Source organism: Manduca sexta, chromosome 18, assembly GCF_014839805.1.
Source record: "Manduca sexta isolate Smith_Timp_Sample1 chromosome 18, JHU_Msex_v1.0, whole genome shotgun sequence".
Taxonomy (NCBI): Eukaryota; Metazoa; Arthropoda; class Insecta; order Lepidoptera; family Sphingidae; genus Manduca; species Manduca sexta.
Window position 1 is genome coordinate 14,239,621 of NC_051132.1, and position 25,756 is coordinate 14,265,376.

Genomic DNA, 25,756 nt, shown 5'->3' on the forward strand with positions numbered 1-25,756 from the left:
TGGACTAGAACTTATTTTGTATTTATAATTTGTTTGACTTTCCTGACCATCTATCCATACTTTCACCTACTTCATGCTCATAATAGTCCAGTGTTACTCACTTCAGCTCCGCAATCTGTGCGAGCAGCGGCTCAATGGTCTTGTTCTTCTCCATCGCATCTCCGAGCCTCTGCTGCAAGCTGATGATCTTGTTCTCCAGACCCTTGTTCAGCGTCTTCACGTGGTCCAAACTCCTAGCCTCGATGCGTAAGCGCTTGTACTGGCGACGCGCTAGGAACCGTCGTATCTACCAGCAAAGAATATTTTAATAGGGTGTGTAATCCTTAAAAGTTTTATACTGTATATTTTTACGAACATAAACAATACAAAAATGGGTAATTTTACGCATTTCATTTACACGTATGTATCGATTTCGTTTAGACAATGTATCGATTTAAATATGTAATTATTGCGTCTGCAATGCGAGTAGATGAGCGTCTCTTTGATAGCTAAAGCAAAGTGAGTAATCGATATTAACGCATTTGTATCGATAAAAACATCGATTAATGCAAGGAAGATTTTTTAATACATACCGCTGACTGCGCCACGACAATGTGTCTCTTCATCTTCTTAACCCTCTGCCTTGCAAGGTAACCGCGCGCATATCGCTGGATGGTTATCACCTGAGAATACATACATATAGCTTAGCATATTTCTATTACAGCATAGGCCGGCAGACTGACATGTAATTCACTTAATTGAAGTGATATTTAATCCTCTAAATTTAACCCACGATTCCAAAAAAAGTCATTATAAACTTGATGAATAAGACTTGTGAGACGAATGTTTTTCCAACGATTATCGCCGCACTTACCGCCAACACCTTTCTCCTATCCTGGTACAGTTTCCTGGCGAGGTATCCTCGCGCATGCGCCTGCAGTCCGATGGCGAGCCTCCTGAGCCGCTGGTACTTGACGCGCGCCAGCCAGCCGCGCACGTTCCTTTGGATCTTGATGGCGGCGCGGTGACGACGGATCTCGTGCGCTTTGCTGTACAAAGATAATGTAATGTATATAAAAATCATAACAGTTATTCAACAGTATCTATAGGTTACATAAATATATAACAACATGCTCTTTTCCAGGCAGTGATAAGTTAGGTCCCAGTAATCGAGGCGAGCCTATTGCCATTTACAGGGTTCGTAACTCCATGGTGACACTAAGAAGAAAATTCAATTTATTTTATCCAAGGCAGGGATCGATCCAAAGACTACAAGTACAGCAGTAGTACAATGACGTCACTGAAACCATAGAGTACAGCGTAACGCCCCGCGTGCTCACCGTCGCGCGAGGTAGCCGCGCGCGCGCGCCTGCAGCGCCCGCAGCGCGGCGCACAGGCGCGTGTAGCGGCGCCGCGCCACGAAGCGCCGCACGCAGCTCTGCACGCGCACGCAGTACTCGCGCTGGATGTCGGCGCGGACCTTCTCCAGGTACGCCACCTACAACAACCGGTAATAATATTAGCGTGCATTATATACTGTCCCACTACTGGGCACGGACCTGGTCTACTACTGAGTGGGACTAGGCCTTATTCTACCAGGCTGGACTAATACGGATTAATAAACTTCATACACCCTCAAAGAATAGAGAATTTCCCTGGTATGTAAGCTTCCTCACGATGTTTCTCTTCACCGATAGCTGAACGCTTCATATCTAAGCTAATTATAACTATCCGCATCGTACAACTAGTCTCAGTACAAGGATTTAAATCGCCTTTAGATACCTTTAGGTACGTTCATCTACCGCCTGTATGTGTAACTGCCAATAATCCAAATAATAAGTACTGTTAATTTTTTTTTAAACAAATTTAGATACACTCAGACATAGATATTAAAAAAAAATTAAATTAAGATAAAAGGCACTTCAATTTATCTTTGAATAGTACACAATCTGACGTTCATTCCAAAAGCTCATTCACGCTGCATAAGCTGCAAGCATTGTGATAATACTAAATCAACTAATATTACAACCCACCTGTCCAGCTCTGAAGAATATTTTAGTGGCTCCGAACTGGTATTTATCCGGATCTTTAAGGTGTTTGACGAGAATGCGGCCGCATGTGGCCTTTATATTTGTACGGTCTATTTCCTTGTGAAGACAGAGGAGGCGGTATCTGGCAACAAAATACAATAGATATATTATTTTAAAAATTTACAATAAAAAAGGTAAATGTTGGCAATGAAAAATATTGCGTCTGTTTAATTTTTATTAGTTCATTATTTGGAAGCGCGGACAGATTCGGCCAAATTAATTTACACACAACACAACACACATAAATATATATATAGTATGTATTCGAATATAAAATCTTTTCGGTGGGGGTAAAAGAAACTGTCAAATATTATTAAAAAAGAAGAATGACATGATTATTGAAGAAAAACTACTATCGGAGTCGGCAAAGAGAATTATAATTTATAAATCGGAACAAAAGGGGCTCCCGGGAGCACATGCATTAAGAACAAGGAAATTGGGGTGAGTTTGTTTAGCTATATATTAGTATGTATGTATAAGACCACACAGGATCGAGAAGTCCGCACGTTGGCCGAAGAAAAATTTATGTATTACCATCTATTACATAACATTTGGTCCTAATCGAGCCGGATATACTGGTTTTTAGCGGCTTCCGCTGATGTGCGGGGTTCTCTTTCTGTACAAAGAAAACACTATCGGTTCCTTCTCGAAGTATTCTGGCGGTGTATGAATACTTTGATAAGGTAATATTTATTCGTGGTTGTGCGGATCATAAACACGAATAATATATATATTGCGGATTTTGCGGATAATATTGTTTAAAGTCATATTTTTGCAGTGATAGCTGCCATTTCTCTTTTCACACTTCACAGAGAAACTCATAATATTGCGGTAGGGCTACACATATATTTATTTCGTTTCCCTTATTATAATATGACATACATTACGTATAAAAAAGATACATTGCACACTCACAACGAAATTGATTTGGTCTAGTCTGTGTACGTTTCTTTGTGGAAGAATTAATATTTGTGTAAGTGGTCTAATATACATATATTTTGTGCGGTTATGCGGTTTTAGGGATTATATTAATATAAAACGCAAATAATAATTTATTTTTATGGTGACATTTTTATTTGCGTGTCTGACAATTGTATGTCAGAAAAGTATTTGAAAAGCGATTTTCTCTTGTCGCTTAGCGGTCTAGCGGTTGGTGCGGTATAATTTCATAGTGTGGTGTGATCGTGGACGCGGGTTCAAATCCACCTGAAGTATTTGTATTCCTTGCTTTTTGTATAACAATATAGATATTTTATTGCGGGCCTCAAATTGTCTGAGGGAGTATTCTATTATTTTAATATTTAATAATTTTAAATTTCCTTAAAATGCCTCCTAAAATTCAACTAAGACTTTTGAAAGTGAAGTATGATACAGCGTTATTAAATTTAAACAAGCTTCACGAGATTTCACAGTCAGGGCTAGGTTCGGAGGGGGGAAAGAAGTGAATTCAAAATAAGATATGCCGATTTGGAACACATTTACACGGAATTCACTTCTAGTCATATGGAGTACCTAGCTAACTTGGAGGATGAATTTGAAATAGAGGAGTTTACCCAAAAATACATGGTATATAACCAAAAATATTATGATGTGAAACGGCAGTTTTAGATTTATTTCCTGAGGGCAGCTGTCGGTCTTCTGAATATGGCATTGCTTCTTCCACAGATAGGAAAAGAACGAGCATGCCATTTTACCAAAGGTTCGGTTACAGACTTTTAACGGAAAATTAGAGGAATTTACATCTTTTATGGAATTATTTGAATCATTGGTTGGTAAAGATCCAAAATTGTCTGATACTGAGAAATTATATTACTTACTGGGGTCTCTTGATGACGAGCCAAAGAGTCTTACTAAGCATTTGTCCGTCACAGGTGACAATTATTCAATAGCTTTGGATTTGTTGAAAAGACAATATGGTAACAAACGAGCATTAGCCGATAAATTGTTACATAATTTGTGGGCAACGACTAGGGTTATCAATAATTATTCTTCTTTGAAACAATTTCTTAACACTTTGGTTGTGAATACAAAAGGGTTAGAAAAATGAATTCCCTGTATCGGAGTGGTCTTATCTTTTATTTTATATAAATTTTCAAAAACTTGACTCTAGTTTGAAAAAACGTTTTGAAGCTAGATTATCTAACAAGGAATTGCCTGATTTTTCTGATTTGATTCAGTTTTTGGAGAAGGAAGTTAGGATCTTAGAGTCTAGTGGCGATGGTCAAAGCGGTAAGAGTGGCTCTGTGAATTCTCGGACACACCATGCCACGTTTGTAAGTGAACCAATGATGGTTTGCAAGCTATGTAAGCGAGGAAGTCATCATTTATCAAAATGTGTGAAATTTTTAACATTGAATCCACACCAGCGGAAGGAGCGTGTAAAAGAATTTCGGCTTTGTTTTAGGTGTTTAGGGAAGCACAGTATTGATCAGTGCGTATCGAGTTGGTCATGTTACAAATGTAATTCTAATAAACACCACTACCTTATCCACTTTGATTTGCGGCCGGTGGTTACAGCAGGGGACGTGTCAGGGGTTCCACGATCGGGTGGTGGACCACGTTCACCAAGTGCTAATGAAAATCGGGTAGTTGCACACAAATTGGACACTAGTGGGGAAAAGGCTACTTGTACCACAGCTAGGGTAGGGGGACCTGTTAAGGATCATCATGGGGTAACTGCATCAGCAGTGGATGATGATATAGCTTTAACTGTCTCTAACATAAATAAAAACTATAGGCGGACAGTGCTACTAGCAACAGCTATAGTACGTGTCATGGACAGATATGGGGAGTATCATGAAGTTCGTGCGCTACTAGATGGGGGTAGTCAGACTACATTTATCGCCGATACCGTTGTTAAAAGGCTTGGATTAAAACGATTTAAGTCCAATTCTATTTCGGTAACGGGTTTAGGGGGAGGACTTGTGAGTGATTGTAGAGGAGGTGTGAATCTGGTTATGTGTTCTAAATATTCGGAACAGCCTAGATTGGTAACAACGGCAATAGTATTAGGCACTATCACTCATAACCTGCCGACTCAAACTCTGTCTCAAAATTTTGCGGAATGGTATAGAGGTATCTATTTAGCGGATGACCAATTCTTTGTTAGTCGACCGGTTGATATTTTAATAGGTGCCGATCTCATGGGTGAAATCATGATTGGTGATTGTGTGAAAGTTAATGATTATTTGCCACGCGCAATGAATACGGTGTTTGGTTACGTATTGATGGGTCCAGTAACCCATAAGATATCTCAATGTAATGAGCGGTCTCAAACATTTTTCGCGGCATATGTTACCACAAACCAGATTTTGGAAAAATTCTGGGAAGTGGAAGATATACCGGATTCGGTTTTAGTTAATCCTGAAGATACGGATTGCGAAAATAGGTTTTGTGAAACGCATCAACGGGATCAAACGGGGAGATATATAGTGCGGTTACCTTTTTTAGAAGATGAACCTGAATTGGGGATTCAATTTCGATAGCCAAGAAACGGTTCATGGCTATGGAAAGGCGGTTAATCTCGAATGAGGCATTGCGGGAAAAGTGTATTGCATTTATGCGAGATTATGAAAGATTAGGGCATATGTCTGTCTGTGATCGGCAACCAGAGGACTATGCAGAAGGTAAAGGGTACGTTATACCTTACCACGGTATTTTTATGACAAATTCGGATAAAATTCGTGTGGCTCGGAATGCCATTCGGAGTCGAATTTTTAAGCATATATCGCGTTTCAGGTATAAGGCTAGGCCGGATGAGCCAGTTATGTCTGCATTACCAAGTGACAGGGTAAACACAACTGGTATATTTCATACAGTGCAAACAGATTTTGCAGGACCTTTTTCAATTAGAGCCTCACGTCTTAGAAATGCAAAAATGTTGAAGGCATATTTGTGTGTTTTTGTCTGCTCTGCAACCAAAGCGGTGCATTTGGAGGTTGTTGGAGACTTGACAACAGAAGCGTTCGGAGCTGCGTTGACGCGTTTCACATCTCGGCGCGGACTCCCGAGTGTGATACGTTCTGATAATGGTACTAATTATGTAGGGACAAACAAACACCTCAACGAGGTTGACAAGTATCTTCGGAATAGGGAAGTTGAGAATAGCCTTAAGAATTTTGCAGCCAAGAGTAGTATTACTTGGTTATTCAATGTGCCTTCGGGACCTCACTTCGGGGGATTGTTTGACGCGGCTGTCAAATCTGCAAAAACCTTATTAAAGCGGATGATCGGGGAGCAGGTTTTGACTTATGAGGAATTGTCGACAGTGTTCACAAGAGTTGAAGCAGTACTCAACTCTCGCCCACTATGTCCTCTATCAAATGATCCTACGGATCTCGAAGTGTTGACCCCAGCACATTTCTTGGTCGGCAAGTCATTGCTTTCTGTGTCTGAGTATAATTTCGAACACGTAGTTAATACGCGGTTGGGACGTTTTAGATTAGTTCAGGCTATAGGTCAACGTTTCTGGAAACAATGGAGTGACCGTTACCTACACTGTCTCCAGAATAGTAACAAATGGACAACGCCGGTTGATCCACCTAAAGTAGGGGACCTCGTTTTAATAAAAGAGGAGAATGTCCTTAAATGGAAGAGAGGGAGAGTTTTAGAACTTTTACCTGGGATTGATGGGGTTATCCGAATTGTCAGGTTAAAGACTGCCTCAGGGAATTTATTGAGGCCTGTAGTAAAATTGCGAAGTTGACGCTGGATTAGATTCCAGTGATAAAGTTTGTTTTTTTTAATTACTTATTATATTTATATTGCGTGCTTATGTTTTAGAATGTTAGTATAACTTTCAATGAAAGGGGCTTGTTGTGTTATTTGATAAAGGCTTTTCACAGCCTTTCTCGGGCGGCGGGATGTTTAATTTTTATTAGTTCATTATTTGGAAGCGCGGACAGATTCGGCCAAATTAATTTACACACAACACAACACACATAAATATATATATATAGTATGTATTCGAATATAAAATCTTTTCGGTGGGGGTAAAAGAAACTGTCAAATATTATTAAAATAGAAGAATGACATGATTATTGAAGAAAAAACTACTATCGGAGTCGGCAAAGAGAATTATAATTTATAAATCGGAACAAAAGGGGCTCCCCGGGAGCACATGCATTAAGAACAAGGAAATTGGGGTGAGTTTGTTTAGCTATATATTAGTATGTATGTATAAGACCACACAGGATCGAGAAGTCCGCACGTTGGCCGAAGAAAAATTTATGTATTACCATCTATTACATAACAGCGTCCTTCGCGAGTAAGTTATTTCGAGTGACGTCATCAGTATTTCTGATGGACCATAGAGTATTGAAGGTACTTATAATCTCACCGATGGAAGAAGTCTTGATACAGCCACCTGGATGGGAAGCCCGCGGCTGATATTCTGATGGTCTCTAATACACCGCATGCTCTACAACAAATAGATTATAATGCATAAGATGATGATAAACTCAAATGGTAGCTCTCTACGACTTGGTGAACTTAACGCAGTACTGCTTGCTTTCTCTTAGCCCATGAAGTCAGCTACAAAAATAGCCAAACAAATCACCTACATGCTTTGCCATAGTAATTTCTTTTTCCTAACTGATTTAAATCAAGATGCGTAAAATTTCTAATATTTTACATAAAGATTTTTTAATATATCCGGGCATATACGTAGCTAAGTGCACAATCTTGGGTGATGATGCGCACGCGCATTTCAGTCCGGTGGAACATGTTCACGTACTATGATCATTCTTACTGTACACTGGTGCGCATTCACTTGCATTCTGGACAAGTGTCAATTAGTCTTGTATTTGTTTGGCGCGGGTGAGTTGTAACTTGTCAAAGATTAGTTTGTTGCTCCGCACCTGCACACGTATACAGATAGTATACCTGAGCTGGTTGACCGCCCGCGCCGGCTCGAAGAGGAACGGCGTCTTGGAGTCGTTGGGTTTGATGCAGCGCACGTAGTGCGGCGTGGTGGCGGACAGCGTGCCCATCAGCGCGGACAGCGACGCGCGGAACTGCGCGCCCACCGTCTGCTTCTGACCCGACGCGCGGCGCGGCGGTTGCTGCGGGAATCAACATCGGTTAGGCTAGATTAACTGCTGCCTTAACAACAGGGCTTTTTAGTGGAGGCATGCGGATGCACACAGTAAAGAAATTTAGAAAATATAAAAAAAAATACCATTTTAAAATTATGACCTAACACTTTCGAGAATTAGCGTGACCGCAAAAAAGAAATAACAATAAAAGGCCTGCTTAACTATATTTTAACCATATAATAACACATTATATAAATTGTCAAAAAGTTCGCATTTGAATATAAAACTCGCACTTGGTGTGCAGTCAAGCCGTAATGCACTCTTGCTTCTCATAACAGACGTACACATGTTGATTGACAGCTGTTGTCATTAATATGAATAAACCATGCGAATTGTACAGGATTATCTGCCCTCGGATCAGTAAGAGCCTTCATAGAGAAAATTACACCACCAGCACATACATTATGCAAAGACAACATCCCGAATACCGCCAAGATGACACCCTCGACTTGCACACTTCCTACAAGTTATTACCTCTGTTGGGACACACACACTTGCGCAGCTATGTAAGTGCACGTGCGTAGTTGTGCGAGAACGCTGTGTCACACCATACCTCCCATGTAAAAGCGACGTACGCCTTTGTTTAATTAGTACGTCTTACGATTTGTTACTATTACCATCTAAGTACGCCACTGTGTTTTAAACGTACTCTGGAGTTTTGAAATATACAATATATACAGTGCCATCTTTGGAGTTTCATTATAGCTAGAGTTGTGACTCCCATACATTACCATCAAAAACACAGTAAACTCTACAACCACGAATCTATAAAACACTTACAGTAAGACTAGAGACTGGCACAGATGGCGTGGTCCTCCGTCTAGACGGCGGTGGTAACGTCGCCGTCTGGTGCTGGTCCACCTTCTCGGCGAACATAGTGTGTATGAGACGGCAGCTGGTGGCCGACTTGACGCACTCCAGCTGCTCCTCGGAGACTGTGTCGCGGTTCTTCTCCAGGAAACCGCCCGCCTGGTACTCCACGTTGTCGGCGAAGTGCTTTATTATGAACGCTGTGGAGAGAAGTGTTATAAGTAGTAACAGTAGTTTTGTGACTTGAACTTCTTCGGAATAAGTAGAAATCGTCTATGTTCATAACAGGCACAAAAATAATTGTAATTGACTGATTTGAATACTTCGTCGTTTTTTATCTGTATGACAGTTTGTTTACCAGACTTCACTTTAAAGTGGCTAAACCAATATTGAAAATTTGTTTAGCTGGTAGCGTATCCAGAATTATCTACACTGCAAAATCCCACAGCCGAGACCATGAGTAATACCTAGTCATCAACTCAACTGACCTTGGTTCCCGAACCTCGGTTTCATAAAATGGGGGTACTTGGCGCAGTTGGTGTGCAGCTTGGCGACGAAGCCCATGTCGGACCCCTGTGGGACCCTGCACTCCTCGTCAAGCAACGCCAGAACCCCGAGCCGCTCCTCTATGAGGTCGATGCACGGCTGATTGTCGTAGAACTCTATCATCTCCCACGATATTTCTTCCTGGAATGAAAAATTCAGAATTAAAATCCAAAAACTAGTCATAGACCTAAATCGATCAGTTATTGGCAACAAAAAAATACTACAAACTTTTATTGGTTAAAATAGACAAATGAAGTCAATAAAAAATGCCTACTAACCTAAACCTGGGATTATTGATTATACATTTACTAAATAAAATATGAATACCAAATCTTGTTGGAAACAGAAGAAACGCTTGATCCTTACCAGAAATATGTTTCCAACTGCCAGATTATAATTCACGAGGGCAGTTAATGTCACTTCATGGACAACTCTTACCTTGATATACTCGTCTTGTTCCAATTTGAAGACGTGCGAGTTGAACTGCTGCTGAAGCTTCTCGTTGGCATAGTTGATGCAGAACTGTTCGAACGAGTTTATCTCGAAAGTTTCGAACCCGTAGATGTCCAGGACACCTGGAAGACGAACAAATGGTAAAATCGAAGTGGAAGTTGGAAATAATATTTTGGAGTTTTAAATAAACAATTATTATAATTATTATAAACATAATAAAATATGTCTATAGAAGGCTATCAGAATTCTAGAAACAACGATTCCATTTGTTGTAGTATTTGTAGTCTATAGACTACATTTACAGTCCGTAAATGTAGTCTATAGACTACAAACACTATTCGTATGTAGTTGGTAATACTAATTTTTATTTTATTGAACGACGAGAGGGACTTGCCGTTCGCCTGATGGTAAGCGATACGACCGCCCATAAACAGTAGAAACATCATCTAACATCTTGAATTACAAAGTATTGTTTAGTATTCCACTGCTCACGCCATCCTGAGACATGAGATGCTAAGTCTAACCATGTCCAGTAGTTACACTGGCTACAATGTGCTTCAAACCGGAACACAACAGTGGCTACACACTGCTGATTGCCGGCAGAAATAGATATTGCGGTGGTACCTACCCAGGCGGACTCACACATATGAGAGACCTACCACGAGTAAAATTTAGTTGAATCAGTTCGACACGACAAGTTCCTATCGATCCCTCGTCACCGCGGGATATGGACCCACCTATGAAATGTTTCTTAGCGTGTCCGGTGTCGAGCGCCCTGTTGACGGCGTGCACGAGCCAGCTGAACAGCTCCCCGTAGAGTCGCTTGGCGAGCGCGTCGCGCGCGGCGGCGGCGCGCGGCACGTCGAGCGCGACACAAGTTCCTATCGATCCCTCGTCACCGCGGGATATGGACCCACCTATGAAATGTTTCTTAGCGTGTCCGGTGTCGAGCGCCCTGTTGACGGCGTGCACGAGCCAGCTGAACAGCTCCCCGTAGAGTCGCTTGGCGAGCGCGTCGCGCGCGGCGGCGGCGCGCGGCACGTCGAGGCGCGACACAAGTTCCTATCGATCCCTCGTCACCGCGGGATATGGACCCACCTATGAAATGTTTCTTAGCGTGTCCGGTGTCGAGCGCCCTGTTGACGGCGTGCACGAGCCAGCTGAACAGCTCCCCGTAGAGTCGCTTGGCGAGCGCGTCGCGCGCGGCGGCGGCGCGCGGCACGTCGAGGCGCGACACGATGACCTCGTGCGCCGACAGCAGGCGCCGGTGCGTCAGCCAGCGCCGCAGCTCCGCCGCCGAGATGCCCAGCAGCGAGCAGAAACGACCCACGTGCTTGTCGCTCGACTGAACAAACATGTTATACAACATTCATATTTGTATACCATAAAGCCGAATAATAATAGTGAAAATACACGCGGAATTGATAGATACACCGCAATCAATCAAGTACACCGCCCGCGCCGCCGTGAGGAACGAGCGGGACGTGTGAGGCGCCGCGGTTTGGGGGGTGCATAGAGCGAGCGGGACGTGTGCGGGACGTGTGCGGGGCCGCGGGGCGGGGAAGGGAATGCTTGTAACGGTCGGCTGTAGTAGTCGGTATCAGTGAGCGGCTAACATGAGCCGCATAGAGCGAGCGGGACGTGTGCGGGGCCGCGGGGCGGGGAAGGGAGTGCTTGTAACGGTCGGCTGTAGTAGTCGGTATCAGTGAGCGGCTAACATGAGCATAATTAAACTAATAACTTGCAAAGACTACTGTCATCAATCCTATCAGCTTTATTACTAACATTTCACGGTACACCAACACTCTGTTACTGCGACACATCGTTTGAATACACCCTGTATACTCACATCGATATAGGCGCCGTCTTCATTATCAGCGGTGGGTCCTGCATCGGGGTCGTTGGTGAGGAACTCCACGTTCCCCAGGTGCAATATGGCCGCTAGTATCGTGAACATGTTTGCTTGCTCTGTCTCTGTCACACCTGTAAATAACATGAATTAATTAGAGTAGTATACAGTATTGATTCTTGATACCAATTACAGAAGTCTGTCGCTTATAATTGTCCAATAGCCTGTTACGAAAACCACAAAAGTTAAGTTGTATTGCTATCAGTCTGACGGTGGTCGAAAATTGCTCACTTAAGGCGATACCTCAAGGTCCATTTTCATACATTTTGTTTCACCTTTAATCTGGGTAACTAAACAGCATGGATATTTCGGCCTTTAAAATTTCGTCATATTAAATTTTAAAGGCCGAAATATCCATGATTATTAATTATTTTTACATTTTTCTTTCAACTGCGAGAACTAATCACTAACTAGACGTGAATTTAAATTCTTTACTTGCCAATACTTGTTTAGTTACCCAGATTAAAGGTGAAACAAAATGTATGAAAATGGACCTTGAGGTATCGCCTTAACGATTCAGAGAAAACTATAAGCCAATGTGTTCAATAGCGTGTTAAATAAACCACAATAGTTAAGTTGCAATGCTTCGGGTATATCAGTTGGACATCGGTCCAAAAGCGCTTACTTGATGATTCAGAGAAAGGTTTATAAATATTTTTACTGCGAAGTATGCTCAAGACCTAACAAAATGGAGGATTTCTTGATGACCTGCACACTTCAGCCTGGTTAACCAGAGATAAAAATACAGTGACTGAGTCTCCACTTACCTAAAGTAGAGAGCGCCGTCCTAGTCTCGTTGAACGTCTTCAAGTCATCGACTCCGTCTATGTACGGACTGCCGCCTTGATTCAGGTAGTGGAACGAGTCTTGATGATCTAAAACAAGATTTTGCGGGGTCCTTCATAATACGCTTTATAATCACGATGGCAATCTCTAGGTCAATCTCGAAAAATAGGCAATCAGAACGAGTAAGTCAGTTGTACGAGCTGAATTTGATCTGATTTATCCCATCGATCCAGTCATAACGATCAAGATTATTTATTTAAGCCATTAAGTTTCTATGAGTTGAGGAATACGAGGCTACAGCAATCGAAAGCTTCAATTGTCTTGCCGGTACCGATTGAGTGGTAACACCGCTCAGAGTGCATGCGCGTGCGCATCTTCGGAAGCCGAACGGCGCCCGGACGCAAACGTTCGCCCGCTCTCGGCTGCCGCTCAGCCGGTCGGGCAATACCTCACCCGCAAGCCGTCTAATATAAAAATTGCATTAACCCGACAGAGAGTTTGTTGACGCTAACTAATTTATATAAATTGTATAATGCAAAGTTACAGATAAGGTTATTATTTAAATTATTAATTTTTAAATGTTTGTACATATAAGTTCTAATAATGGATTTAAGTATAAGTCTATGCGTAAGTTTATTTATAAGTTTAGATATAAGTCTTGATATAGTTTTAGAGGCGTATCATAAAAATAGCTCAACTACAACTTAAATTAGAACCTCCTACTATTTCGTCCTAGACCCACTTACCTAAATATAATTCCGGCATGAAAGCACTCGCGGCAGCGGCACACAGCTGGTAGAATATGTGGTAGTTCCTCTCCCCACTACTCTGGTACACCACGCGCGACTTCTCCAGCAGGTAGGTGCGCATGCTGGCGCCGGATATCCGGTACTGGTTGTCGAAGTGGATCTCTATGAACTTGCCGAAACGCGACGAGTTGTCGTTGCGCGTTGTTTTCGCGTTGCCTATTGCCTGCGAATGGTAAAATTAAGACGTGTTTATTTGTAACTGACATCTTTAAAGTTAATGGGTGCGATTCTTGGTTAGGGCAATTGATTTATCAAAAAATCCAATGATGCAGTTTTACTTTTAACCAAAATCGAGTTCGACACTTCTTTGAATACTTTTCGCTTTATCTCAGTTTCAAATTTTGCTATCAACGCCCACTTTAAGAAACCAGTATCATATTATACAGTCATCTGCTTTCCTTGTCATTTTACCCTTTTGCTTAGCCTTGCGCAATTTACCTGAGCTAGAAACATCCAGGAGCTAAAGTGACGCAGACAGCCAATTTTAAAAATAAATCCAAATCGTTTCTTCAGTGCATTGCGTCGACCCCATTTTGAAGCGCCAGGAGGTCAAAAAGTTGATTAGCGTAGACCCTACGACACTTACCTCCATGATAGGGCTGGAAGCGAGGACCTTCCTTTCCACCTGCGTCTCGCTGGCATTTCCCCCCACTGCTGCGAAGTACCTCATCGCGTATTTAGCTGACACAGTCTTACCGGCGCCGGACTCTCCGCTCACTGTAGACCAAGGTATCCATTTGAAATAAAATTAATGTTAAATAACCTCATTAGTTCTTGGGGCTGTAAACATTGGATTCGGGGTTCGATTCCCAAATCGGGCACAGACAGTTTCTAATTTCTATGTGTATATAACTCAATGATAGAATTTTTGGCTACTTTTTATCCCGAACAAGTAAACATGTATTTTTATTCCGGGAAAAATCTTACTAGATTTACTATGTCTGGGTACTCCCAGACAGACCCGCAAGCAAAATCTGGTATTCCATAAGGCTTCATCGTCGTCAGATACATGAAATCCACAGCAGAAAATAGGTCTCAGTTAAAAATACCTACTCCATAATGCTTATAATAAGCAAATTTACATGTTTTCTAATCTATAAAAATCGATGTTGGTTCGTATTTTATGTCATACCATTCATCCAAATGAGATACTTATTTTTTTTGAACTTATAATATTGCGGGGAGGTGAGACAAAGCACTATTAACTTATAGTACATGGCGAGTGTGTTGTTCGCGCTAAGATCAATAACTAGCTAACCGATGTCAATGAAATTTTGCGAATGTTTTTAGTTGATTTCAAAAATATTTGACCCAACAGATGGCGCTATCTAATGCGGTCTACGTCGAAGACTGTGGCAGAACAATACTACGTGATTGAGACTTAACTCACCTATAATGCTCTGGTCCCGCCTCTCTCGCTCCAGTTTAGTGTAGGCCTCCTCGGAGACGGCGAATATGTGGGGGTCCAGGTCGCCCATCGACTGACCCCTGTACGCCATGATGGTCTCATCACCTGTAAGAAATCAATTTTCAAATATCACCAGGCAAGCGATAAGGTGCCGTTGAAGTATTACGTAACGCAATTTTTTCTTGTAAAACGTTACGATGCGTTACAGGGGCGGAAGGGAGGACTCCTACAAAGTATTAAGTAACATTGTTTTTTTTTATTTTAAAACAATAACAAAGGTATTTTAGCGACTTTCCGGTATTTTGCGAAAAATAATTGTGAATATTACAAAAAGAATGTCACTATACAGTTACATAACTTTTGAAGGGGGGGGGGGGCGTACAGGAAAACGTTACGGCGCGTTACATGGAGGGGTGCGGGGGTCGAAAATCTTCAAAAATTACGTTACGTAATACTTGAACGACCCCTAAGACCGCCCATAAACAGTATGTACACAGTTATATTATATAAAAGAAACAATCCTAGTTAAGTATGTATTGCATTTCATTTAATTATTATTTAGCTTACCGTATATAGGCAGATCATAGTAAGGATTTATTGCAACTAGTACAATCCCGCAGTACGTGTAGATGGCGTTCCGGTCGCAGAATCTGTAAAATTACATTCCAATAAAAAAATGTTAGTTAAATTTTGTATGGAAATAGATTGGAACCCTGGGAAGCACATAAGCTACTATTATATCCTGGGAAAATATATAAAGGTACTTTTGTCCTGGAAAAACTTTTTCCCGCAGGCGGAGCCGCGACCAAAAGCTAGTTGTAAAATATTTAATCATGATTTTAATGTTTTATGTAATGTTTGTTATTCCCCGGAATCGAATCCCTACTTCCGTCTTAACATTCCTACACACTACACCATACATTTTTAGGACAAGGCCATGTATTAAAAAACCCAACATACCTAAAACAGCGAGTTAATTATCATAAGTATAAGATTTGTAATGCGGTCGGGGCGGTTTTTCAATCGTTTGTAAGAAACCAAACAAGTTGGAGGTCACATACTCGTTATCATGCTTTGATACATAATTGCTGTTTATTTGAACAAGTGGTATCGAAGGAGACTTCGTACTTTTTCATAATATGGCGTAACAGGCGTTTATATCACGACTGGGTGGCAGGTGTCCGAATTTCATAGCTTCATAAACAGAAATGGTGGCCTGTTGGCGTAAGATCCCGAGCGGTAGTGAAAAAGTTCCCGATGTCAATAATTGCATGTGTATTGTTTGCAATGGTTAACAGCGTGGTGACTGTCGTCAGTCAGTTCCCCCAGAAGGTCACCACCAATAAACAGTAGAAACACTACCTGGTAGTGATAGGGTATATTTTATATCCGCCTGGATAGCGACCACCGTATGCAAGGTGTTAAAACCCGCTATAATGGCCCAGGTAAGTGTGTCGCGTTCCAAGATCAGCCTGTATATATCCGGTTCCAACAGGCCGGCATAATTGTGTCGACGGTCGAGGGGTAATCATCTCTCATCAGTCAACATTCTATTGGACCCCACTCCAGTTATCATCAGATGCAGTAGGGGGACTTAGCCGGGCACGTATCAAAGAAAAAGAAATGTAGAAACACTACCTGATACTTTCGAATTTGGGTTACGAAACTTTGCATGATATACCTATGGCGTTCGTCACCTCAAACATTTTTATTATAAGTATCTCAACTCAAAGCCCAATTACTACTTTGGCGACAATGTCCTTCAAACTTATAAATAAAAAATACCTTTACCTCGTTATGAGTTTTGACCAATTTAATCCACAAAATGTTTATTAATACAAATGTATTGCTGATAGGAAACGTAGCCAGGAAACGTAAGGGAAGTGTCGATTAAATTATCAGCTGAAGTATTTCATTAGCGCGATATTTTATAATTCAACGACCACCGGTTATTATAAGGTTATTTATAATAATAAAATAAAATATAATACTAAGTGTATTTTTTTACCCGACTACGTTTTTATACCTACTATGCACAGTACATCATGACGAAGGCTGAAATTTTTCAAAAGGAAACCCGACACATCTACTAATATGCATTATGCAACCGGCACCATTGGCGCAGTACAGTCCGGAATAAAGTGATCCGTGTAGGGAGTCACGACCCTCAGCATTGATGACATCGACGCAAGGAGGACGAATATACGTTAGATTTTACATAAATTAGGAAATGGATGCCGGCAGGAATCGGTTTATGTGGACCCTTCGCCACTGCAGTATATAGTACTTTTAAACGATTTTGAAAAGACCAACACTATTCTCTTGCTCGTTCTTCTCTGTTGAAAGGTACAACTGGTGGAGTTAATATGGACAAATTATAATTTTATTTTGATCAAAGTATTACTTTGTGAATTTATCGTTCGCTTTAATGTAAGCCATACACGCTACGGTCTACCGGAGAGGTCTTTTGTGCAGGTATGCCTGCGCAGGTATCAATTGAAAGAATTGATTTTCGATTCTGCACCGGTCGCCTGCACAGGCTCTAAAATCTGCACAGGTCTATTCCCACACACATTGCGGTCTATCGGCGCATGCATACCTGCACCGATGGACCGTAGCATGTATGGCAGCCATAACGGTGAAGGCAAACATCGTGAGGAAACCTGCACATCTGAGAAGTTCTCTATAGGAATTTCGAAGGTGTGTGTAGTCTACCAGTCCGCACTAGGCCAGCATGGTGGACTAAGGCCTAATCCCTCTCAGTAGTAGAGGAGGCCCGTGCTCAGCAGTGGGCAAGTATGTAATACAGGGCTGATATTATTATTATTTTTAAGGTAATTACTTAAGTATACCATTTAAGCTCGTTTTTTAGCTTCAAAAGTAAGGGGAGTATGTGGACATGCTCACGTTTTAGACATTCTTACCACTCCACTTACCATCCGGTGCAGTGAGGTCACTTTACCGAGCACTTAAAGCATCCGAATGTTTGCCGGCAAACATGACGCGTGTCACGTAAAAATAACCTTATTATGTAGTATATAAGGTTATATTCCCGTGACACACGTAAATGTCAATGTAGCTGTCATGTTTGCCGGCAAACATTCAGATGCTTCATGGGTTAATACCTAAGAACATCGTCGCGTTTACAATACTGTAGGTTCTGGCAGCCCGCCAACTAACACTGAAGTAGCAAATCGATTATAGTGATAATAATATCAGCCCTGTGTTATATACTATCCCTACTGGTCATGGAGCTCCTCTACTATTGAGAGGGATTAGGCCTTAGTCCACCACGCTGGCCTAGTGCGGAATGGAAGACTTCATCCACCCTCAAAATTCCTATCGTGCATAAATTCAAACAGCGAACTCATATAGATGAGAAAACCTATTTACAACTAGCTTCAGCGCGCGGGTCTGCCCACGTGAAAAAAAAATCCAGGTTAAATATTTTTTAGCCTATAGCGCTCAGGAGTATTATAGCTTCTTATTAGTGAAAGAATTTTTAGAAGAAATTAGTTCAGTAGTCTCAGAGATAAGACCCTACAAACCTACAAACTTTTCCTCTTTGTAATATTACCCCCTTATTCATAGAAGTTTTTTATGTAAAGATGGAGCATTGCTGTGATAACAAGTCTGTTTCTCAGTGCTGACGGCATGGCAGCCTTCGCAGTGCGAAGACATAGGGCCGTTGTGATTGGCTAAAATTGAGATACACCTTGAATCTAGTTGGCTGTCAGATAAACAAAGCTGAGAAACAGACTTGTTATCACAGCAATGCTCCGTCCTTAGATAAATAACGCCTATGAATAAGGGGGTTAGTATATAATTTTCTTTTAGCTTAATGATTTCTTATGTTTACGCGAATGTTAGACATTGAAATAAAACTAAAAACTATTTAACGGATTTTATCGCGGTTTTTTATATTATTATTTTCTCCCGACGTTTCGAAGACTTTGCAGCCTTCATGGTCACTGGGGGGACTCAGGTGTTGTTCATCCGTAAAGTCAAAGTTACAGTATCTACCTACATTTTTCAATTATACAACTTTTTTAAATTTAAACTGTTGACGGTCCGATCTACGCAGAATGAGCTCACAGTGTCTTGAAGTTTCTTTTAGCTTGACTCAAGATCGCGGACCGCTTCTAGTAAGTCGGTCCGAAAATTATTAAGAAAGGTTTATGCTCAATGAACCTCCTGTGGCTGATTGTGATGTAGGACTAGTGTAGTAAACCTTTCGACCGGTGCAAACTCCTATAACTGCGTCTACGCATGGCCCAAAACTTGTCTCTGGTCTACTTACCGTGGCACCTCTATGGCCTGCAGCCCTATCTGAGCATCGCTGACACCGCCCTAGTTACGGCACTATGACTTACCTGACTTTAAGATTGTGCAGCACCGCAGGCTCGTGGAGATACGAGAGGGAGGTGAGATCGTTCTGGCCAATCAGCAGGGACGGGTTGCGCAGCGGCGGCATGTGCTTCTCGTCTTTGATCTGACAATATAAGGGAAAAATGCCTTGTTATATTCTGCATACAACAGTCAAAGAGCATTGTATTACATACATTTTGCTGGTGGTAGTATTTTATATCCGCCCCGATAGCGGCCACCGTACACAATGTGTTTAAAACCTGCCATAGTGGCCCACGTATGTGTGTCGCGTTCCGGGATCAGCCTATGTATTAATTTCTGTTACAAATCCATCTAGCTGCCTTTCTATATTAATGTTAACACGTCTACAAATTTTCTGAGACTTTCTTCAAAAAGGTACGGCAGCGACCCAACTGCACTCGATGGTAATTGGATTGGGGTCTAGATAGAAGCGACGATCAGGAGAACGGCAAGCTCGTCTAGTGATTCCAGTAGCAACAAAAAAAAACTTTGTTTTCATTGGGTTACCTTGATCTGCCGTATCTCGCCGCTCTGGTCCAGCTGCACTATCAGAACCCCGGTGCGGTAGTCCGCGGTCACCTTGCCGCTCTCCCACACCTTCTCCGGGTGCTCCACCCATACCCGGGCACCCTGGAACAAGCATCACTTGAATATAAGGCGGTAGGTAAGATAGTGGGACTATGAAATGTTTCAAAAATTCTGGATATTTATAGAGTGTAGGCACAATGAACAAATTCAAAGTTTCAAATTACCTTAAAACTCTCGTGTCCGCATCAACAATCGTTTTGTAATCACTTAAATTAACATCAAAGGGTTTATCTTATTTTAATTTAAAAAAGAGAATACGTATGTACATTCAAGTTAATAATTATGTAAAAGCGTTTAAAGTTTTGAATTTGTTCAGCCATTTATGTTGCTGACTGTACAGATTACGTGTATTGTTTAAGAAAAGCACATAATAGTTGCAAATTTAGTGTCATAAATTATCGATAAAAAATTACAATTTCTAAATTCACCGCGTATTGCTTGATACTAGATACAAATTCCCATACAGCGATGTTCATCCCTTCGTAGATAAACGCAAAAGATTACGTCATCGTACGTAAAACTGGAAATCATTAAAATATAAACGCAAACCAACGAAAGAATTCATCGGATGTGCATTATGCAGTTGTAAGTTTACAAAAGTCTTAATATTAGGAAGTGGCTTGCGGAGGCTAAGCGTTGGAATGGGGTCACAAGGTCGAGTCGACGCGCAGAGGACGCGAGCAGTAACGTAATAAAATTCTAGTCGCCACACTACTCTCATAGGGTCTGTGTATACGTCTACAAGATGAAAATACGCTTCAAATGCAATTAAAATGCGATACAGTCGAGAACTGCGCACTTTTACCTACAAATGTGCGTAAAAATGCGCAGAAAGCGTATGAGATATTACGACGTATCTTCGGAGTATTTGTAAAAATAATTGCGTCTTTTGGGTGAGACAATTTCGACTCTGTGCTTTGTGTACAAAGTTGGTTTTAAATTGTCCAAATAACTCAAATATACGTCAAGTCTAGTCGTCATCTGCGTAGGCCGTAAAACACTCAATTTACATGTAGATTACGTTTTTTAAAATAATTTATTAAGGTAAAATATTAGCAAACTTAATGTGTTAAATTAAGTAAACATCATAAATATAATAAATCTTCAAATGTACCGTAAACTTAATGCCCAGAACGATAGAAAAAAAACTCTAAAGCACAGTTTTTTTGAGGGCGGAAATCTAGTCGAAATTATTTCTCGAAACGGAAGTCAGTCTATCGACCTAACAGGCTATCGACTATCGAGGATGCACTTCCGGCGTTTGACTAGGCGCCTCTAATTGGCTTTATACATCGGATTCGGATAGACAGCCATTTTTTTCGGCGACCGATTTTTCTCCGGACCGATTTCTCTAAAAAAGTACTTCGCTGACAAACTCACTATTTCAAGGTTTTATATTTTGATGAGCGAAATGAATTATATATCTATCTATCTAAACATATTATAAAACAAATTCCCCAAAAACTGTCTGTCTGTATGTGATCGATTTTCTCTAAAACTACTGAACGGAATTTTTTACAGTTTTTACTAAAAGATAGTGCAATTCTTGAGGTCGCGTGGGTGTAAAAATCTCGGGACTCGGAATTTACGCAGGAACAGTTTTGTTATGTACACTGATTCCCACGATGGAGAGGCCGCGGCCACAGTACCACATAAGTCTAAGTATTTTTCAGTGAAAATTTCCAATAATCGTGAAAGATAAATAAAGGAAGGTCCTAGATTAAAGTCTGTTAAGTTTTTTACCAACATGAACACTTAGTCTCAATTTTGCAACATAAAAATTAACATAGGACCTTGTAATAATGAGCGATTTGTCAAATACATTTACTTTCACATTGATATTTTTGTACTCCTATGTCTATATTTTTTAATTATATTTTGTAAGTAATGATCAAAATGTACATACTAATCTCATGGTTATGATAAGTCTTCTAAATTGACCTGTCATAATCGCTTTACACTTCTACGTGATTAATAAAGATTTTTAATTATTGTACTCGGAAAAGTACGTCAATGCATTGCGGCTCTGCTGTTGCTCGCCTGTTTTGCACGATCGTTTCATCATACAGTAATACATTTGCAATTGTTTTAATATTTTGTACGGCAAAGAGATCTCTCTTCAAATTCAAAGTGAAAATCATGACTGACATGACATCATGACCATCTGGTCATCCCTCGCCAGTCGACACAATTGAAAACATTTAATTTTTTCAAACTACTCAAAAGTATATATTTTATGAAACTAGATCTAAAATTATGAGACCCATATTTTCTTTTTTCAAAACTCAGACATTTTCATTCATGATTTTCACTTTGAATTTTGTTTTATTCTAAAACGTCGTAAGCACCAAATGACGTCATATATGTATACGGCTCAAAACGTAATGACTTGCTTTGCAGTAAAAAAAAACTGAAGTGACAGTTTTTTTGTATAGTAAGGTGGACGAAGGAACTACATTCAAATGTATGTATGACGTCATCAAGCATTTTTCGGTTTTTAATTTTTATTTGAAATTAAGTATTAAAAATACACAATCGAACTCAGAGTAGAAAAATTAAGAAACGCTGTTTTTGTTTTAGGCACGTTTACATTTTGAAATATTGTCAATTATGCCGGCATATTAAAATATAGATACACAGATCACAGAACGCGTCACTTCAGACGCAATAGTCTACAGGGTGATCATAAACAACTTTACTCGAGGGAAGTTAACGCAAACATTGCGTGCAGACAACTTTGCCATTATTATCGACTTTGAACACCTGACCTCCGTAGTTAGCTAACTTCATAACATCTACGCAAATATAAGGTGTTTTAAATAAATGAATAAATAAGTTCTCCTTTACGGCCGTTTCTGAGTTTATTTAAATATCACTATGTTTTTAAGGTAACTTGTTTTGACTTTAAAATTTGTTGAGATTATTTCCCAACGTGAAAAATAACATTGATTTTTGTCGCTAAAAACCAGTCAATCTCCTTAATTTATATCCCTACATGACACTTTTTTTCACGTGACATTGGAATAACTGCAGTAAAAACTGCCAAAAAAGAAAAATATTTGAATGAGTTCTTTGGATTACTTTCTAAATTTCTTTATAGATGATTATGCTTTTTCAGTTGCAGATGCAAACACCCTGAATAACTCGTTATGCAGAACAAAAAAAATATTATTGCGTAATCTCTACTGAGTAAAATTACCCATATATTTTTATTATATACTATCGCACTGCTAGGAACTGATCTTTTCAACTACTGAGATGGTGTACCCGTATATTACACTCATACAAAATAAAACAAAAGGAATGCTCCGAAAAATACAAAGACTCGAACCGTTCGTTAAAATTCAACATAAAACCAAGAATTATAAAGTATAATGATTTATTATGTTTACGCGGATGTTCCGTATTAAAATAAAACTATATCACGGATTTTATCACGGTTTTTTTATTATAATTTTCTCCCGATATTTTGAAAACTTTGCAGCCTTCGTGGTCCCGGAGCGGACTGCACGAAGAGTCCCGGAAATCCGCAAAGTATTTTCATTATAAAGTACTATTGTAAAACATATGCTACTTTCTATTGGCTATGTGAATGCGCTCTTATTAGATAAAATAAACATGAAAATATCACTTACGAATGTAATCTTTAATCGGATCTCTGCTTATCGTAATTTGTAATCACGGATATTTTTCGTAGGTCAAGTGTGTCTGATTATATTTTTTAAATAAATATTTTATACCTATATTTGTTTCTAGGCTAAAGCGTACCGGGCAACCGTCAGGGGCCTCGTGCTATACAAGGGCCCTTATGTTTAATGGAGGGGCTTCGTGCGGTGCCTTATCTGAGAGCTTTTTTTGCTTCCGTCCGTAGTCACGCCGCCAGTCCGCCTCTGATTTTAGCTTGGGTAATATTTGTATCCAATGTTTGGTCTAGAGCGAGAGGCTGTACAGGTTCCTATTCCAGCGAGATTATATATTTTTACTACTAATACTTTTAATTGATACAGAAACAGTCCTCGTAGGATTATCGTTATTTGAGCACCCCATACCACCCTAATCTTATTAGTAAGGGTGTTACAAATGTCACGGATTTGAAGCTTACGTCAATGCTCTTTAGAGAGATTACTGAGATATCCATTATTGCTGTTGGTACTCCAGCATTTTATTAAATAGTACAGTATGAAGCTAAAAGTCGGAACAATGGACCGCAGATTCCTATCTAAGCATATTTATACGCTATATTCATCAATGTATTACATAATAAATGATATTAACCCTCAGTTATATTTTACTCGAAAGTTCACTGTTTGCAGCGGGGTGAGGGATACTTCATTCAACCCAAACTCAATACAAATATTGACGCATCAAACACTTGTAGTATGGTAAGTACCCTTTCGATTACAACAGGTCTTAACTATTTATAATATATAATAATGCTCAAAAGTTTATTTTTAAAAAAAAATACAATTTGGACTCGTTAGTCTTGGAGCTATTACCTTGATTCTTAAATAACATTTATAGGAAGCTTAATAATATATTTCGATGCTATTTATATTAAAATATACATATTTCTACGTTATGTAAAAGGCAATGAACTCTCTAGCTTAGTGGAATGCTCATATCATCGACGAATCTGGCTCAAATCCTTCAATTGGAGTACCGCCAAACGTCGATATAATGTAATACCAAGCGTAAAAGCCAGTTAAATAAATAGTGAAGCACTTGCAATGCAAACATAACAATAGACAATCGACTTTTTGTCGAATGATAGTCGTGTTGACTGTTCATTCAAGAGTTATTTGACTGTTTCTTTAGATAATAGCTCATAGTTAAGTAAAAACCAAAGACAAGACCGAAATAGAGTAAACTTCATAGTACAGTGTATTGAACCAAAACGTATCTATAATCGTATGTACCAATAACAAAGGCATTTGGTTATTTCTTGTTTTGTGGACATTGTTTTTTTTGCTCTCGCTTTGTAACGACAAATTTTGGGTCCTTTGGCGGCAAAAACACACGCAACGCCACTGATGACAATTTAATTAATTTTAGTTACAATTTTATGCTCTACTGTCCTAAAATAGACTTAATTTTCGCTCCCGAATGTAGATATTGAAATTCAAAATATTCTTCCATACATTAGAGTAACAAATTACCAATAATTATCAATGTACGACGGGACAAAACTCTCGAACGTCTTGGCGCACGTATGCGTATGCGCTTTGTGGACGTGATTTGATCTTTACAATGCAAACTCAATTATAGCATATGTTTCGCTATCAACAAGCATTTATTGATTATCATTTCATTTCGATTAGGCAGTAGTTGGCGACCGGTGATGTCATACGGCTGGTCGACCTGTTTCATGTATGTGTTTGCACGGAAATCTTTTTCACGTCATATTATAAATAGCGTCAACTTGTCGAATTCCTCAGCATAATTATTTTATATTACAAACTTATGTTACGCGCCGCTATCCTAGCCGATGACGTCGGGCGTTTCCGGAAGTATTCGGCTGCGCGGGCAGGCTGGCAGAAGAGAAGACATGTCACGCGGCGACTATTCTATTATTCTCTCTGGATGCATGTAGTCAAAAAATGTCTAATATTGTATTCTGTAATTATTTTTCCCAATATAATGTTTAATACTGTAAAGGGTGTTTAACACTTATTTGCGGTTGGTGCATAACCGTGTGTAGGGATTGGCGAATTTAAATTTGGCGTTTAACATGATCTTTTAAAGCAATAAGTCTATGAAATTTGTACAGAACCCTGGGGCGCGAGTCCAACTCGCTCTAGTCCGTTTTCTAATATTAAAGTCAAGGAAGGTGAGATATAATATTCTAAACAAATAAATAAAAAAGTGATTCACAATGCATAAGAAATAGTTTTTTT

The 25,756-nt window shown here is 40.0% G+C and overlaps 1 protein-coding gene across 3 annotated transcripts in view; it reads right to left on the minus strand.

Moving 5' to 3' along the window:
* Window positions 1-25,756, minus strand: part of LOC115449243 (unconventional myosin-Va) — a 46,251-nt gene that overhangs the window by 18,604 nt on the left and 1,891 nt on the right. For 2 of the 3 annotated variants that reach the window (XM_037440217.1, XM_030177001.2), the window contains exons 2-20: window positions 19,782-19,904; window positions 19,259-19,377; window positions 15,453-15,535; window positions 14,868-14,990; window positions 14,064-14,194; window positions 13,415-13,640; window positions 12,650-12,757; window positions 11,823-11,956; window positions 11,072-11,318; window positions 9,959-10,095; window positions 9,463-9,661; window positions 8,945-9,174; window positions 7,953-8,131; window positions 7,408-7,488; window positions 2,013-2,151; window positions 1,320-1,477; window positions 854-1,028; window positions 573-662; window positions 102-286 (exon numbers count right to left, since the gene is read on the minus strand). In XM_037440217.1, coding sequence (XP_037296114.1) covers window positions 102-286; window positions 573-662; window positions 854-1,028; window positions 1,320-1,477; window positions 2,013-2,151; window positions 7,408-7,488; window positions 7,953-8,131; window positions 8,945-9,174; window positions 9,463-9,661; window positions 9,959-10,095; window positions 11,072-11,318; window positions 11,823-11,956; window positions 12,650-12,757; window positions 13,415-13,640; window positions 14,064-14,194; window positions 14,868-14,990; window positions 15,453-15,535; window positions 19,259-19,377; window positions 19,782-19,904 — 2,867 coding nt within the window. Of the gene's footprint in view, window positions 1-101; window positions 287-572; window positions 663-853; window positions 1,029-1,319; window positions 1,478-2,012; window positions 2,152-7,407; window positions 7,489-7,952; window positions 8,132-8,944; window positions 9,175-9,462; window positions 9,662-9,958; window positions 10,096-10,710; window positions 11,033-11,071; window positions 11,319-11,822; window positions 11,957-12,649; window positions 12,758-13,414; window positions 13,641-14,063; window positions 14,195-14,867; window positions 14,991-15,452; window positions 15,536-19,258; window positions 19,378-19,781; window positions 19,905-25,756 lie in introns of those variants that run through there. The other variant, XM_037440218.1, reaches the window with a different exon arrangement.